Below are 14,047 nucleotides of genomic sequence, written 5' to 3' on the forward strand. Positions count from 1 at the left end.
CTGTCAGTGTGCGGCTGCTTGTTGAAGGGGGATGTGTTTTGTTAAGGTTGATGTAGGCCAGGAATTTGACTTCTGATTTCAAGACAAGTTTCTCAGGAAGACTGAACACTGGGTTTGTACAACTCAACTGTCATTTCCCTGGGCTTGTTTTTGTTAGGGAGGATAAAGAGAATCTGAAAAAGGCAGGAATTTATCTTTTGACGGATGCCTCTCACACTGCAGAGAAATAAGGGCTCTTTGTAATAGAGATAATTGAGTCTCCTCATACGAGTACTCCCAGTTTTAACCTGGTTATTATAAAGTACCTGGATTTTGTCCTTTAATTCATTGTCGAGATTGCAACACCAGGACATATGGGCACATGCAATTTTCTCTTCTGAGATAAATTTGCAGAGCAAAATAGGCTCTTGTAAAGTAGGACACCATAATGTGTGAGTAATATTAGTGTTTTTAGTGCTCTATACAGAATAATAACTCACTCAGTAATGCTTGTAGAGCAGATTGTATCTGTATACACATTGGCTGTTTTTGAAGGAATAAAATAACTCCTTTTATAATATTTATTTTTTCCCTGCTTTAAAATATATTTCTAGAAAATCAGAAACCTGTTAAAAAAATATAAAGAAGAACATTAAAATAACTAATAAACCCTATTAACATTTTGGTCTATTTTCCCCACCCAAATCCATACTCTTCGTATATAGTTTTGTATTATACTGCTATCATTGAACATTTTATCATGAAAACTTTGCTATTAAATAGATTTCAAAGCTCAATTGTAAAGGCTGTGTTGTCATATAATGTCTAGCCTTTAGATATGCCATGATTTATTTAATTATTCTCCTATTGTTGGCCATTAATGTTTTTCTGATTTTTCATTTTTATGAGAGAATGTTGTAATGTAAATACATAAATTTTTATATGGTTCTGACTTATTTCCTGAAGATAAACTGCTGCAGAGGGTCAAAGGGTGGAACCGTTTTAAGATGCTCAGCGCTGATTCCACATTATCTCCAGAAAGGTTCTACTTGTTTGTATTCCCACCGAACAAATAAGAAGACCCATTTCTCCCCATCCTAGCCAGTGCTGAATAGTTCTCACTTTTGTAAATGTTTCCCAGTTTGATGGATGAAGAACGGTATATAATAGTTTTAGTTTTAATTTATCGGAAAACGAGATCAAGCCTTGGCATACATGTCTGTGTTTGTTGGCCATAGATATTTCTTCTTTTGAGGACATGTCCTTTCTTGCTTTTTTCTAATGGAATGTTCATCTTTTACTTACTGATTTGTAAAATCTTTAAATGATTATGATCTCTTTATTCATTGGAAACCAATATAGCCTTGAAAATAAATGAGAAAAATCTTTACTTGATGTTATTAAGTTAAAAAAAAAGTAAACAACAAACCATAGTGTAGAGCAGTATGAATAGCGTCTTTCTGGATATGTAAGAAGAGGAGAAATAAATATATGTAAAATATGTAGTTGTTTCATTTTTGGAAGGAGACAAATATTTGAAGGTAGTTCCCTTGGGGGAAGGGGCCTGATGGCCTGCAGTTCTGGAGTGCAAAGAAGGCTTCCTTTCCGTGTTAACAGTTTTATCTTGATTGCATTTTTATTTTGTGCATACAATCTTTTTTCTACTAAAGAGCTAGTTTTAAAATATTAATGAACTAAGTATATTAACCTTTTCTCACTTACACATGTCATGGATTTTTTCCCTAATTTGTGATTTTTAATTTTCTTTGTGTTGACTTTTGACATATTTGAGGTTTGCATTTTTTATGATTAAATCTGTTAGCCTGATGTATTTTCATTTTGGTGCTTTAGAGTCATAAAATCCAAAATAAGAAGAGGTTATCTAAGGTTGCTTTTTTAAAATAGTTGGCAGATTATCCCAGCACTATTTATTTAATAGTTCTTACCTACTGGTTTTTGTACCTTTAACATACATTAGATTTATATATATATATCTATCTCCTAGGATTTGTTTCTGTGTTCTTTGTAATTTTCCATTGTTCTACTGCACTGTTTTGATCCTTTACCTTTTCAATATATGTGACTACTTGAAAAGGCAGATTCTCCGAATTACATATACATATATCTTTTTTCTTCTCATCTTTAAAATCCTTTTAAGCTTTTTTTTTTTAAAAAGTCCATTGGGATTTGTTTTAAGGCTGAAAATTAAATTAGGAAAGGATTAACATCACTTTACTTTAATCACTAAGTCAGGAACATGCACAATATGTCACTCTCTCTTCATTCAGGTCTTCTTTAATGTCCCTAAGTAAAATTTTTATAAGACCTATAAAGCACTTATCAGTTTTTATAGGGCCTTTACATTCTTTAATAGGTTAATTTTCTAGGACAGTATATTTTGTAACTAGCTGTTATCGTAAATGAGATGTTCTTCATGTTATTTTCTTACTGGTATATAGAAAAAATATTTTGATTGTCAGTATTTATTTATTTTATAAATAGCTTATTTTTTTTAATTAACCTTACAATCTAGATTAATTTTAAAATCTAACATATTTATGAATATTCTCCTTATTTTCATAGGATTCTCTTAAAGTTTCTAGGTATGTTATATGCAAATTAAAATTTTATATTCTCTTTAATAACTACACTTCCTATTTCTATTTATTCTCTCATTATACTGGTTAGAACAGCACATTCTCAAGCCTTTTGGTACTAGTCTTCCTCTACACTTTATTTTTGACGACCTCAAAGAGTTTTGGTTTTTGTGAATTATATCTATTAATACTTGTGATATTAAAAATTTAAATAGAATTTTAAGAATATTTATTTGCTATTTACCTTAAAAATAATAATATTAACCCCATTGCAAACATAAATAACATTTTTATGCAAAATAGCTGTGTTTCCAAAACAAAAATATATATGAAGCATAACATTGTTTCACACTTTTTGTAAGTCATGTTAATGTCTGTTTTAACAGAAGACAGCTAATATCTCATACCTTCTGCATTCAGTCTGTTGCAATATACTCTTTGGGCTGAAGTAACCTGAAGAAAATCTGGCCTCACCCAGATCTTAATTGAACAAAGGAAGAACATTTTAATAGCCCTTTCATATAATATGAATATTTTTCTTTGACACTACATCAAAACTTGATAGCTGGTACCTTCTTAAAGGTTGGTTGTAGTGTGGAATCTGAAACCATATCAATGAACTTTTCATACCCTGTTACATTGAGCCCATTGGTCTGTTTTGAACTCTGAATGTATTTTTTACTCATACATAATTTTATAATATCATTCATTGGTCATTTGGAAAGTACTGATGAGGCCTTCCCTGATAGCTCAGTTGGTAAAGAATCCACCTGCAATGCAGGAGACCCCGGTTCGATTCTTGGCTCAGGAAGATCCCCTGGAGAAGGGATAGGCTACCCACTCCAGTATTCTTGGGCTTCCCTTGTGGCTCAGCTGGTAAAGAATCCACCTGCAATGCAGGAGACCTGGGTTCAATCCCTGGTTTGAGAAGATCCCCTGGAGAAGGGAAAGTCTACCCACTCTAGTATTCTAGCTTGGAGAATTCCATGGACTATATAGTCCATGAGGTCGCAAAGAGTTGGACACGACTGAGCGACTTTCATTTTCACTACTTTCACTGAGTTAAGAGTTATCTTCCAAATGTTGACAGATTTCACTACACAATATCAAAAAGTCACATTTATTAACCTCAACACCCATCTTACCAGGAAAGTCATTAAGATGGTAAAGAAGTCAAGCTCTTGGTGGCAAATAGTTTCCAAAATTCTATTTTTGTTTAAAATTTAATCATTGCAACAAATACCATTGGTTGTTTTCCTTGAAATGAGAAATTCACTTAGATCATCTTTTAGAAAATATATGCCAAATGCACAAACCTAAATAACTATAGTTTTCATGTCAATTTTTCTTCCACATAAAAGTGGAGTTCAAGGCAAAAGCAGCACGAATCCCACACATACTTTCCCTTGAAACACCAATGGGATGTTAGTATGTAGCAAATTTGTTGTGTGTGGATTCTCCCATTTCATCACACAGAATATTTTAAAGATGTGTTATTTAAGGAGGACATTTAATAAAAATTATGATTACTACTTTATCAGGGACTTTTTAAAAAATGTTACTGCCATGGTTACCCTCAGTGCAAACCGCAGCTTGATAAAAAAGACAAATAACATTGTAGTATTATGAAAATAGTTTTCACCTTTCAGATCCCCTGAAAAAGGGTCTTTGGGACTCCTGGGGTCCACAGACTACAGTTTGAGAATCTGTATGTTAGAACTTAGAGAACAGTTTAATAATGATCATATGAGTTCCTTTTCTCCACCTACTTTCAGTGGAACTACCTAACAAGTAAATACAAATTCTGAGGTTAAATTTATTTATTTATTCATTTTAGACAATGATTCTGCAACTTCAGAGCCTGATGCTGAAATCACTGCCAAGACCAACGGGAATGGGAGCCCTGGGGAGCAGTCGCCAAGCCCCGTGCAGTTCATAAACAGTGAGGGAGCCGGGGACTTTAGCCGCTCAACTCTTCAGAGGTGCTCTTATCAGATTCATGTTTTCACTGCATTTTACCTTCATTAATCTATGTACCATGTCAATGATTTAATTACCTTAGAAACAGGTTGGTGTCGTGAAATCCCACATTTTCATCCCAGCCATTTGATTTTCTCTATATATAAATGCCACCTCCTGAATCTTTTCACAGCATTCTTAGTTAATGCAAGCATATATTGATAGGAGAGCTTTAATTTTCACTCCTCAACCCCTTTCTTCTGAGCTTTCACATATGCAAGTTTGCTATTAGGACTTAGTTTTACAACCACTGTCTTTTGACTCAGAGTATGATTCCCCCCTCTCCTTTTCTGTCTGCTGCAGCTTATAATTACCCTGTCTAGAATCAGAAGAAAAACAGAGCGCCACACATAGTGCTCTGATATTAAATAGGTGCAAAGGAGAGTGAAAGCAGCCTTGATGTCAGCTCTCCAATGCACGGGGCAGTTTCACGGTGCAGCACGTCCTCACCTGTATTCACTGTCGGTTATAAGATGGTACTAATGTTCTGCACGTATCCATCTCTTCTACTGGTAAAACAGGTCTACCAGACAAGCTAGTTCTACTGGGGACAGCACTGCTCTTGTCAATCGCACTACTATTATTTTCATGACTACTTCTGTGCAGGGACTCTAAAATTGCATTCAAAACAAGATAGACGAACAAGGCTTCCGTGAGGATGTAGTTTCATATGACATAGTTTTTTCTTCTTTGATCAACAAAATATGCACCATATGGCATAGAGTTGTAGCTTTTCATTGGATTTAAAGGCAGACTTCGACTTGCTGTGATGGGAGAGGAGCTATTGCTACAGACCAACCAGCCTGTGGTTTGGCATGTGTGTCTCCATATTACCAGAAGAGTGATCATCTTCTTATCCCAGTGCAGATATTTCACTGCTTGGCATTTTGCTCATAACACATGTTTTCTCCAACTCATGTTTGTGCCACATTTTGCCTATATTAACCTGGCAAGCAACTTTGGTAATTCTATGACTTCAGAAATGGGTCAGAAACAAACCTTCCTCATTTTAATCGTAGTTTTTCCACCGTCTTATCATATGCCACAAAATCTAAAAGCCTCTTCAACCTTAACCTCATAACCCATAAAAATTTAAGTGACTACAGATAACTATTAAAGACATTGAGGATAAGACATACTGGATAAGTCACAGTATATGAAATATATTAAAACACCATTGTTACTTTATGTTATATATAATATACATAGAAATGTCTTCAGTTTTCCTGTCCGGTCAACCTTATTCTTTCCTTTTGCTCTGCTTTCTTACACTCATCAAAATTCCATTGGATTAACTGTTCGCCTCTTTCTTTCTCTGAATGCTGCCCTTGTTGCTGGAGGCAGCATGTGCCCTACAGTTTCTGCCCCCTCTGCCATGCTAATGACCTAACATGCACTCTCTGAAGGTGAGTATGGACAGTGGATCCCTTCCTTGGTGTCCAGGGTGATAGAATAAGAATCCATCCATAGTACCTTGCATTCAGAGACAGAACTGAGAGCCCATATCCATTTTCCTTTTCCTTTGAAGTGTTTTTTGAAAAGACATTGAGCACTCTTGTCGCCATTCTGAAGAAACGCATTTGACCTTTAAGCCACCCACCCTGACTAGTGTCTGCCGACCTACTTTTGCACTTGCAGCGTCATCAGTGGTGTTGGGGAACTGGATCTAGACAAAGGGCTTGTGAAGAAAACAGAGCCCAATACCAAAGACAAACCTTATCCCGACTGCCCTTTCCTGCTGCTAGATGTACGAGATAGAGACTCTTACCAGCAGTGCCACATTGTTGGAGGTAAGAGAGAAAGGCTTTTCAGTGTCTCACTCCCAAGAACAGAGCCCGGTCCTGAGCCCAGGCAGACTCGACCCACACCCCGTGGTCAGCACAGTGCTAGCCAGAGGGGTTCCGGGAACCTGTGAGTTGGCTCCACCGCATGCTCTGAGAGAGGCTGGGGAAATTCTCAGAGGGATCAGGGGCCCAGGGCTAAATGTCAGAATGCTTCCTGTCCTTCACTGTGTCCTGTTCTCTTCTCTCTCACAGAAGCATTTAGGTTTATCACTAGTGAGTTTGAAAATATGTTTAACTCTTAGGTGTTAAACCAGCTAGGGATTGGAGCCAAGTTGTACTGAGAACTACAAACTTCCTAAGCTTTTTCTTCTCTTTGCAGCTTACAGTTACCCAATTGCAACTCTGTCTAGAACAATGAACCCTTACTCAAATGATATTCTTGAGTATGTATCCTTTGTTGTACTTTAAGGAGTTGGGTGGTATAAGGATTGTAAGAATCAAATTTATTACCGATATTAATTAGCTAACTTAGCATATTTTAGAATTTGGATCTTTAGCTATTGCTGAGGCTGCTTTCTAGTCCATCCTGCAGTTGGACAAGAAACGTTAGATTAACAGTTAGGATCTATTGACAGTTAATCCTAAGACATTTTTTTCCCCAGAAAGCTTTTTTTTTTTTTCATTTTCCCCAAGTAAAATATAAGGATTGAATTTTTTCCTTCTATTTTAATTTTTTTCTTCTTAAAATTTTAGTTTGCTTTGCTCATAAAAATTGTACAAATAGAAAATTTAAATACTGAAAAATATAAAAAAGAAAACTGAAATCCCCGATAACCACACAACTGCATAAGAAACTCTTAGGGAATCTTTTGTGTATGTTATTCCAGGCGGTCTTCTATGTAGTCTTTTTAACAAAGTGGAAGTCATACTTAGATATATAATTTAGTGTGTTGCTTCCCCCACTTCCTATTACTTGAATTTCCCCACACTAACACAAGCTCTGTATAAACTCTGTTTTTGGTGCAGTAAAATATCTGATCTTAAGATTTACTGTAGTTTACTAAATAATTCTTCTCTGGAGGACTGGACTTTTAGGCGGTTCCCACTTTTTTACCGTTCTCAGTAAGGCTGCAGTGCACACACCGGGCACTCAAGTTTTTATGTTTCCTCATCTGTAAATGGAGTTTATAATAATTGCTCTCCAGGACTGTACAGATGAAAGGGCCAAAGAGTATACAGTATGTAACTAGTGCCATCTTGGAGAGAGAGATATATATATATAGAGAGAGAGAGAGAGAGTTATGTGTACACACACACACACAAGAAAAGGATACCAGCTTGTGCTGGTTTTCAGCACAGGAAAAAAAATCCAGGATGCCCTGAAGAGGGGTCATCCCGTGCTCCCTGAACTCAAGATAGGCAAACCTTGACTGCTTTCCTTCCTTCGGCATTTCTGTATAGTCTAGGAGCATTAGCTCAGTGTGGTCAAACCTTAACTCATGTGACTGTTAGAAAAATGCCCACGGCAAGATCATCATCCTGTATGACGACGACGAGAGGCTGGCCAGCCAGGCGGCCACCACCATGTGCGAGCGGGGATTTGAGAACCTCTTCATGCTTTCTGGAGGTGAGGGGCTACGTTCTGCTTAGCACTTAAAAGGCAAATACTTGGACTCACACTCCTTCTGCTTCACTCCTAGAGTTTCCCCCCTCCCCTCCCCTGCAGAGCTCAGAATTCAGTATTCTGGAAATAGAAAAAAAACATGCTGGCGGAAGGGAGTCAGGATATGTGAAACTTCCCTTACCTCAATCAGCACATGTTTCTAATTCCTGAAAGAATGATGTTGCTTTATGGTTCTGTAAGAAAGCCTTAATGCTGAAGACTTGAGCAAAGCAATTTCTGGTGGAATTCTCAGAATCCCACATAACAACGGACATTTTCTGGTGTAATTTACTTAATGGTGAAGCAATTAAGAAAGATTTCCCGTCCTTGTGTTGAGGAGACACGTGGGCTCCTTTCCAGGTTTGCCTTGGCCTTACCATGCTAACAGTGCTTTTTCTGATGATCTTCCATACCCAGGTCTAAAAGTCTTAGCTCAGAAATTCCCAGAAGGACTGATTACAGGTTCCCTGCCAGCATCTTGCCAGCAGGCCCTTCCTCCTGGTTCTGCCCGAAAACGATCCAGTCCCAAAGTGCCACCCCTACCAGCTGAAAATAAATGGAGATTTACCCCGGAAGACCTAAAGAAGATAGAATATTACCTGGAAGAGGACCAGGGTCCTGCAGACAATCCTAGTAAGATATTTTGACCTTTGGAAATAATGTTTCTGTAGAACTTGAGATTTACAGCTTTGAACATCAACCTCATCATATGAGAAGCTTGATCTCTTATATTCAGATTCTTAAAATATTTGCAGGGGGGAGGGAAATATGCAGGTGCTATGTGAGGAGAAGGGAAATGAGTGAGCGGAGGTGCTCCCAGATGATGGCAAGAATTAGGCATTGCACACAGACAACTGAAAGAAAAGTTTTCAGTCAAATAAAGTGGGTATCTTAGGAGGAGCTGAGAGGCTAAGCCAAAGCATTCAGATTCCTTCTTGGAATACAAAGCATTCCATCTTTCCCCTCATCATTACCATTGTTTAGTCGCTAAGTCGTGTCTGACTCTTTTGCCATCCCAAGGACTATAGCCTGCCAGGCTCGTCTGTCCATGGGATTTTCCAAGCAAGAATACTGGAGTGGGTTGCCATTCCCTTCTCCAAGAAGGTCTTCCCAACCCAGGGACTGAACCCATGTCTCCTGCATTGGCCAGTGGATTATTTACCAGTGAGCCACCGGGGAAGCCCTTGATTCCTTCTTGGAAAACTTTGCTTCCTTCTGCTGCTGCTTCTTACACTTCCAGCCTTTCCTTTGACACAGTGCTTTCTCTTTCTCCTCTAGTCGTTCCTGTTCCTTCTCTAGTGAGAAGGAATGACGAATAGGCGAGGTTGGTTGGGACAGTGGAGAGGAAGGAAAGAACAATAATCTGGGTTTCCTTCCATCCCTACCTTCTTCCCCACCTTCTAATTGATCTCAAGGCTCAAGAGTAAGTTTTAACCTAAAGAAGATGCTGAACAGAACTTCATTAGCTTAAAAGTGGTGTGTAGCATAAGACTTCATTAGTTTAAAAGTATACTTGGCAGATTGTCTCTGCAATCATTTTTGCAGCTCTGCTCCCTGCTTTCTTGCTTCCTCCAGGCCGGCTGAGCCAAGCTAACGCTTCTGGAAGAGATGCCAAGGTTCCAGGCACCCGCAGCGGTCAGAACCTGCCTGCCGGGGGCCCTGCCAGCCACCAGAATCCCCGCTCACTGGGCAGTGGCCACCTGCAAGGCAAACCCTGGAAGTAAAGGACCTTGTCTGCCTTAGTCAAATAAATGTTTTCTCTCCTTTTGGAACCCCGAGCAGTTCCCAAGTTGGTCATTTCAGAAACTGCTGCAAAGACCTCAGCATGTGTGCCAGGCCCTCTTCCTATCTCCAACTCCTTTCCCACATCCAGCTTGGGAAGGATTTTTACAAAAACCAGAGGCATGACAGGCTCTAGTGTCCTCCCTGTTGTTTACAGAATATTTAAGTCTCTGAAACTGAGTAGGAAAAAAGTCTTAATTTTTTTAGGCTTTCATTTTTTAAAAAATAAGGTCGAGTTTGTTTTGGTCTGTGTCCTGCATTGTTTTGTAACTACTTCAGGCACATCTGTGTGTCCTTCCCAGCCAGTTCTTTTTCACTCAGTGTTCTTGGTTTCATGAAGGTTCTCTAGGTAGGCTTTGCAGCCTGAGAAGCTGCCCCTAGGGGTGCAGATGATTCAGAGCCGCCACCAGGGTCTCCATCAGGTGTGGACCCGCTGGCTGAGGAGCTTTTTGCCCAGCACCCACCCGATGCACGTTCTGTCTTGAGTTTGGAAGCCGATACCTGTAAGCATTACTGAGTTAAGACTTAGTAGCCGCTCTCACATGTGTGCGAAGCTCCCCCTCACGAGATGTTCTGGGGCCAGCACAGGTGATGATGTGTGCTCAGCCACCCTCATGGGAAAGCCCTATCCACTGTACAGGGCTGGGTTGAGAGCCATTCATTGAAGCCCCCTGGAGTCGCCCCTCATTTGTGGTTGGTTTATTAGTTGTAAATTTCCATTATCCAGCTCAGGCATATTCATATTAGATGGGTAGAAATCATGGCCCCTTGAAAACACTGGCTTTGGTTGGGTCACCACCAGCACACAAGGTGAGGACGACTCCACAGCCCTTTGTCAGAGCTGACAACCCCTGAAATCCTTGCTTAGAAATACAGTATTAGTCTAATTGAGTAATTAGTGCAATTTCCTGCTTACTTTTCATTCTCATGACTGAGCTGTGATTAGGAGGTTGTGATTATAGATTCTTGTTTGGCCAGAATTTTGAATCGGCATTAATTGAATTGCTAGATGACTGACATTCATTCCATTTAATTGGGGGAACAAAAGACCTCAGGTAAGGATGAGGAACTCTGAAATCATCAGGAAAAGGAAAAAGAGGCTTGTTAATTTTTATGGTCTGTGATCTGTAGTTGTGATAAGGGACTGAGGAATAAATTGTGCTCTTTGTCATGGCAACCAGCCTCTGAAAAGCCAGCTGAAAATTGCCTATCCTTAGGTGGTTATTGCTGCTGGGGAAGATTTGTCTTAACAGGACTCTTTTTCTCACCACCAAAAAAAAGGTATCACAGTATTTCCAGCATGGGAAGCTGTATTTGTAGGAGAAATAAAGGTAATAAATATCTTATAGAGACATATGGAAAAATAACTTTCAGATTCAGCCCAGTTCTATTTTAGTGTGTTTATTCTTCTCTACTTGATTTCCAAAGTGCAACATTTTCCGATGCTTTAGAAATCAAACAAACCAGGGACATTGTTCAGATGTCAGGCCGTGCCCAATTTTCCATAAGATTCAAGAATCTTGTATAAAATTCAGCCAACGTACACAAAGCTTTAATGAGGAGCCTGTCATGTTTCCCCATAAATTTATTGCCTGAGAACTAAGTTCAGCCTTTTGCTAATGCCAAAATGCTCTGGCTTTTTATTTTCTTTACAGCATAGATTTTTTTTAATGCAAATTTTTCCACATTCAACTTTCCCCTAGCATGGACAAGATTTTCAGCCATTTTGGACACATATACATTTTTAAGAAATTTTTTTTCTCTGTGACAGAGTTCTGTTTATTCCATTTTCAAGTCAACTAGTCAGGAGTCTAGATTTCCCCCACTGGATTCAGTTTTACAAGTGAGTGGTAGCCCCTTTTGTTCCTATTCTGCATTCCCATCACCACACAACACTAGAGCGTTTGAAATGGCTGTGTGTGTGTGTGCACAGTCGGTGTAGCCGATCCTATTAGAGTTGCTGTGCGTTTACTGGAGAGACCTGGCAGGTTGACTGTACTGACGTGTGTCTCTCCATAGTGCTTTGCCTGTTGGTAGGGGTTTTATATAACTGCTCCTCAAAGACCTGCTCTCATTCTGTACTTTTTGTGTTAAGTGTCACTCGCAGACAGTTTTTACACGCTCACGGTATTGCTCTGAATGTTCTGCATGACTAGTTTCTTCATTAGATTAACTGACATGTATTATTTAAGTGATCTGTGATACTCTGTGCAATTATGAATGTTGACGATTAAAGTACATAGTTGTTAATTTGTTGTTTGCTATTAATATGCTGAAGTCTGCCAACTTCTCTCTCCCTCTCTGTTGAGATGATCTGTGGGGAGTCACATGAGCCTGGGGTGATTGGAAAGTGTACTTCTTTTTGCTGTATCTCCCAGGAACGCCTAGTTTCTTTGTATAAATGAATCAGAAATCATTCCAGTTAGGGCAGGAGACCTTAGCTCTCCAGTTAGAAGGTCTGGGTTTCTCTCCATGCCCAGCAGGGACTGATGGCCACCTTAAACACAATACCATGGGACTCTCATCAGTGTTGCAGAGGCTGGCGAGCTGCTCTTGCCTGGGAACTTAGGACCCCCTGGATGGAAAATGCTTGCTCGAAGTACAGCTACTCCTCTCTCTGAGCAACAGTGATGGTCAAAGTCTAACTAATACATTCAGTACTCTAAAGAAGGAAAGGAGGGGAGGAAGGAGGGAAGCGTGAAAGCAAGAAGTGAAGAGGGAGGAGAAGGCAACATTACTCATTCGAGTACAAAAAGAACATCTCGGGCTGTAATGTCAGGTTTAGTCTACTGAAAGACATAGAATGATTTAAATGGCCTAAAAGTAATTTTATTTTTCACCTTTAGTAGAAAGTCAGAACTAGCACAATCATATTGGACTAGGGTATAAGTCAGAATTAAAAGAGAGCAAATAGAGTTCATTAGTTGCTGAGGGATTTTTCCCGCAGTGCTATTGAGATTATACAAAAATTCATAAGACTTTAGGCTACTCACCAAGAACACAGAACAAAACAAAACTTCTTTTCTCTAATTCCCTTGTGGAATATAAGTGAAGTCAGAGTCCTGGGCTAGAAAGAAATATGTAGGCAATTTTTCTTGTGTTGGTTTTGGTTTCTGTCACGTTATATATTCGTTGTAGATTCTGTCTTTTATGTTCTCTGACTTTTTTAGGGGGGATAATTAATTTCTGTCCACCTGGATTTAAATCCATGACTCCCTTCCTGTTCTATCCTGAAGATAATCATTAAGAACCTTTCTTTCTCCAGTTCTAAAATACTCCCAGTATCTATAATGTGCTTTTATTTTTTCACAGTTCTTTCAAAGTTGTAACTCCCATGATACTCTCCTTTTTCTTTTTTCAAGAAACATCAGAAATGTGTATTTTACATCAGTTTATGTGAGCATGATGATATGCTTATCTTCTATCCAATTATTTTTTTGATGAAAATTAATATGTTTTTCCTATGAAAACAATAAACAGGACACACTGTGCTTCCCAAGTGTTCAAAATACATTTGGGTAGTAGTACTTTCCTAAAATTGCAGTAATTATTGAAATTGCTATTGCCATGTGCTTAAATCGGCACGCAGGTCAGTTATGGCATAAAATGTGTAATGGTGGCAATTTGTCAGCACTGAATCCTGGCAGAACGGGATTCAGTGCCTGATTTTATGTGTTTACAGAACTCTACTGCCTCCTTCCCCCGCCATCCCATCCCCTTACGGCCTCACTCTCTGGTGCTGATCCTCTTTGTTCCGAAGGCAGACTCAGATTCTCTTCACATGCATAACATCCTGAGGTACCTGGTGAAATGTTTGGCAACAGAGGTCACTTACTAGACGCTACGGACTGATTGACTACATTTTTAAAAATTATTTTGACTGTAAGCTCCTAGAAGGTAAAAATCACCAGCTACGTGACAGTGCCCCTTAATAAGCATATGTGAATAAGTGAGCTAAAGAAATCCGTCAGGACTGCAGTCTGGGATGTCAGGCCCACCGTGGCGGTCACCCAGCCCTGGCCTGCCATTCTGGAGACCGGAAAGGCTGTTACCCTTGTCCCCTTGGACGTCCTTTCGTAGGCGAGGCATTCGTAACTCTGAGAGTTGTAGATTACCCCCTGCAGGAGGTGCCCGGGAAGCTGTGAGGACCTTTACTGTTACCCTGGCTGTCTACAGTCTGCCTGTTTCCACGGTCCCCTCAGGCTCAGCATAGCCTTCAGAAT

General features: G+C 39.3%; 1 protein-coding gene across 5 annotated transcripts in view; it reads left to right on the forward strand.

The window, feature by feature from the left end:
- Nucleotides 1-11,251, forward strand: part of CEP41 (centrosomal protein 41) — a 49,406-nt gene extending 38,155 nt beyond the window's left edge. For 4 of the 5 annotated variants that reach the window (XM_070369224.1, XM_070369225.1, XM_070369226.1 and 1 more), the window contains 6 exons: nt 4,414-4,558; nt 6,234-6,385; nt 6,759-6,826; nt 7,892-8,006; nt 8,460-8,675; nt 9,588-11,251. In XM_070369224.1, coding sequence (XP_070225325.1) covers nt 4,414-4,558; nt 6,234-6,385; nt 6,759-6,826; nt 7,892-8,006; nt 8,460-8,675; nt 9,588-9,766 — 875 coding nt within the window. In that variant the 3' untranslated portion in view covers nt 9,767-11,251. The remainder of the gene's footprint in view (nt 1-4,413; nt 4,559-6,233; nt 6,386-6,758; nt 6,827-7,891; nt 8,007-8,459; nt 8,676-9,587) is intronic. The other variant, XM_005905284.2, reaches the window with a different exon arrangement.
- The last annotated feature ends 2,796 nt before the right edge of the window (nt 11,252-14,047 follow it).

This window comes from Bos mutus, chromosome 4 (genome assembly GCF_027580195.1).
Source record: "Bos mutus isolate GX-2022 chromosome 4, NWIPB_WYAK_1.1, whole genome shotgun sequence".
In the NCBI taxonomy this organism is placed as follows: Eukaryota; Metazoa; Chordata; class Mammalia; order Artiodactyla; family Bovidae; genus Bos; species Bos mutus.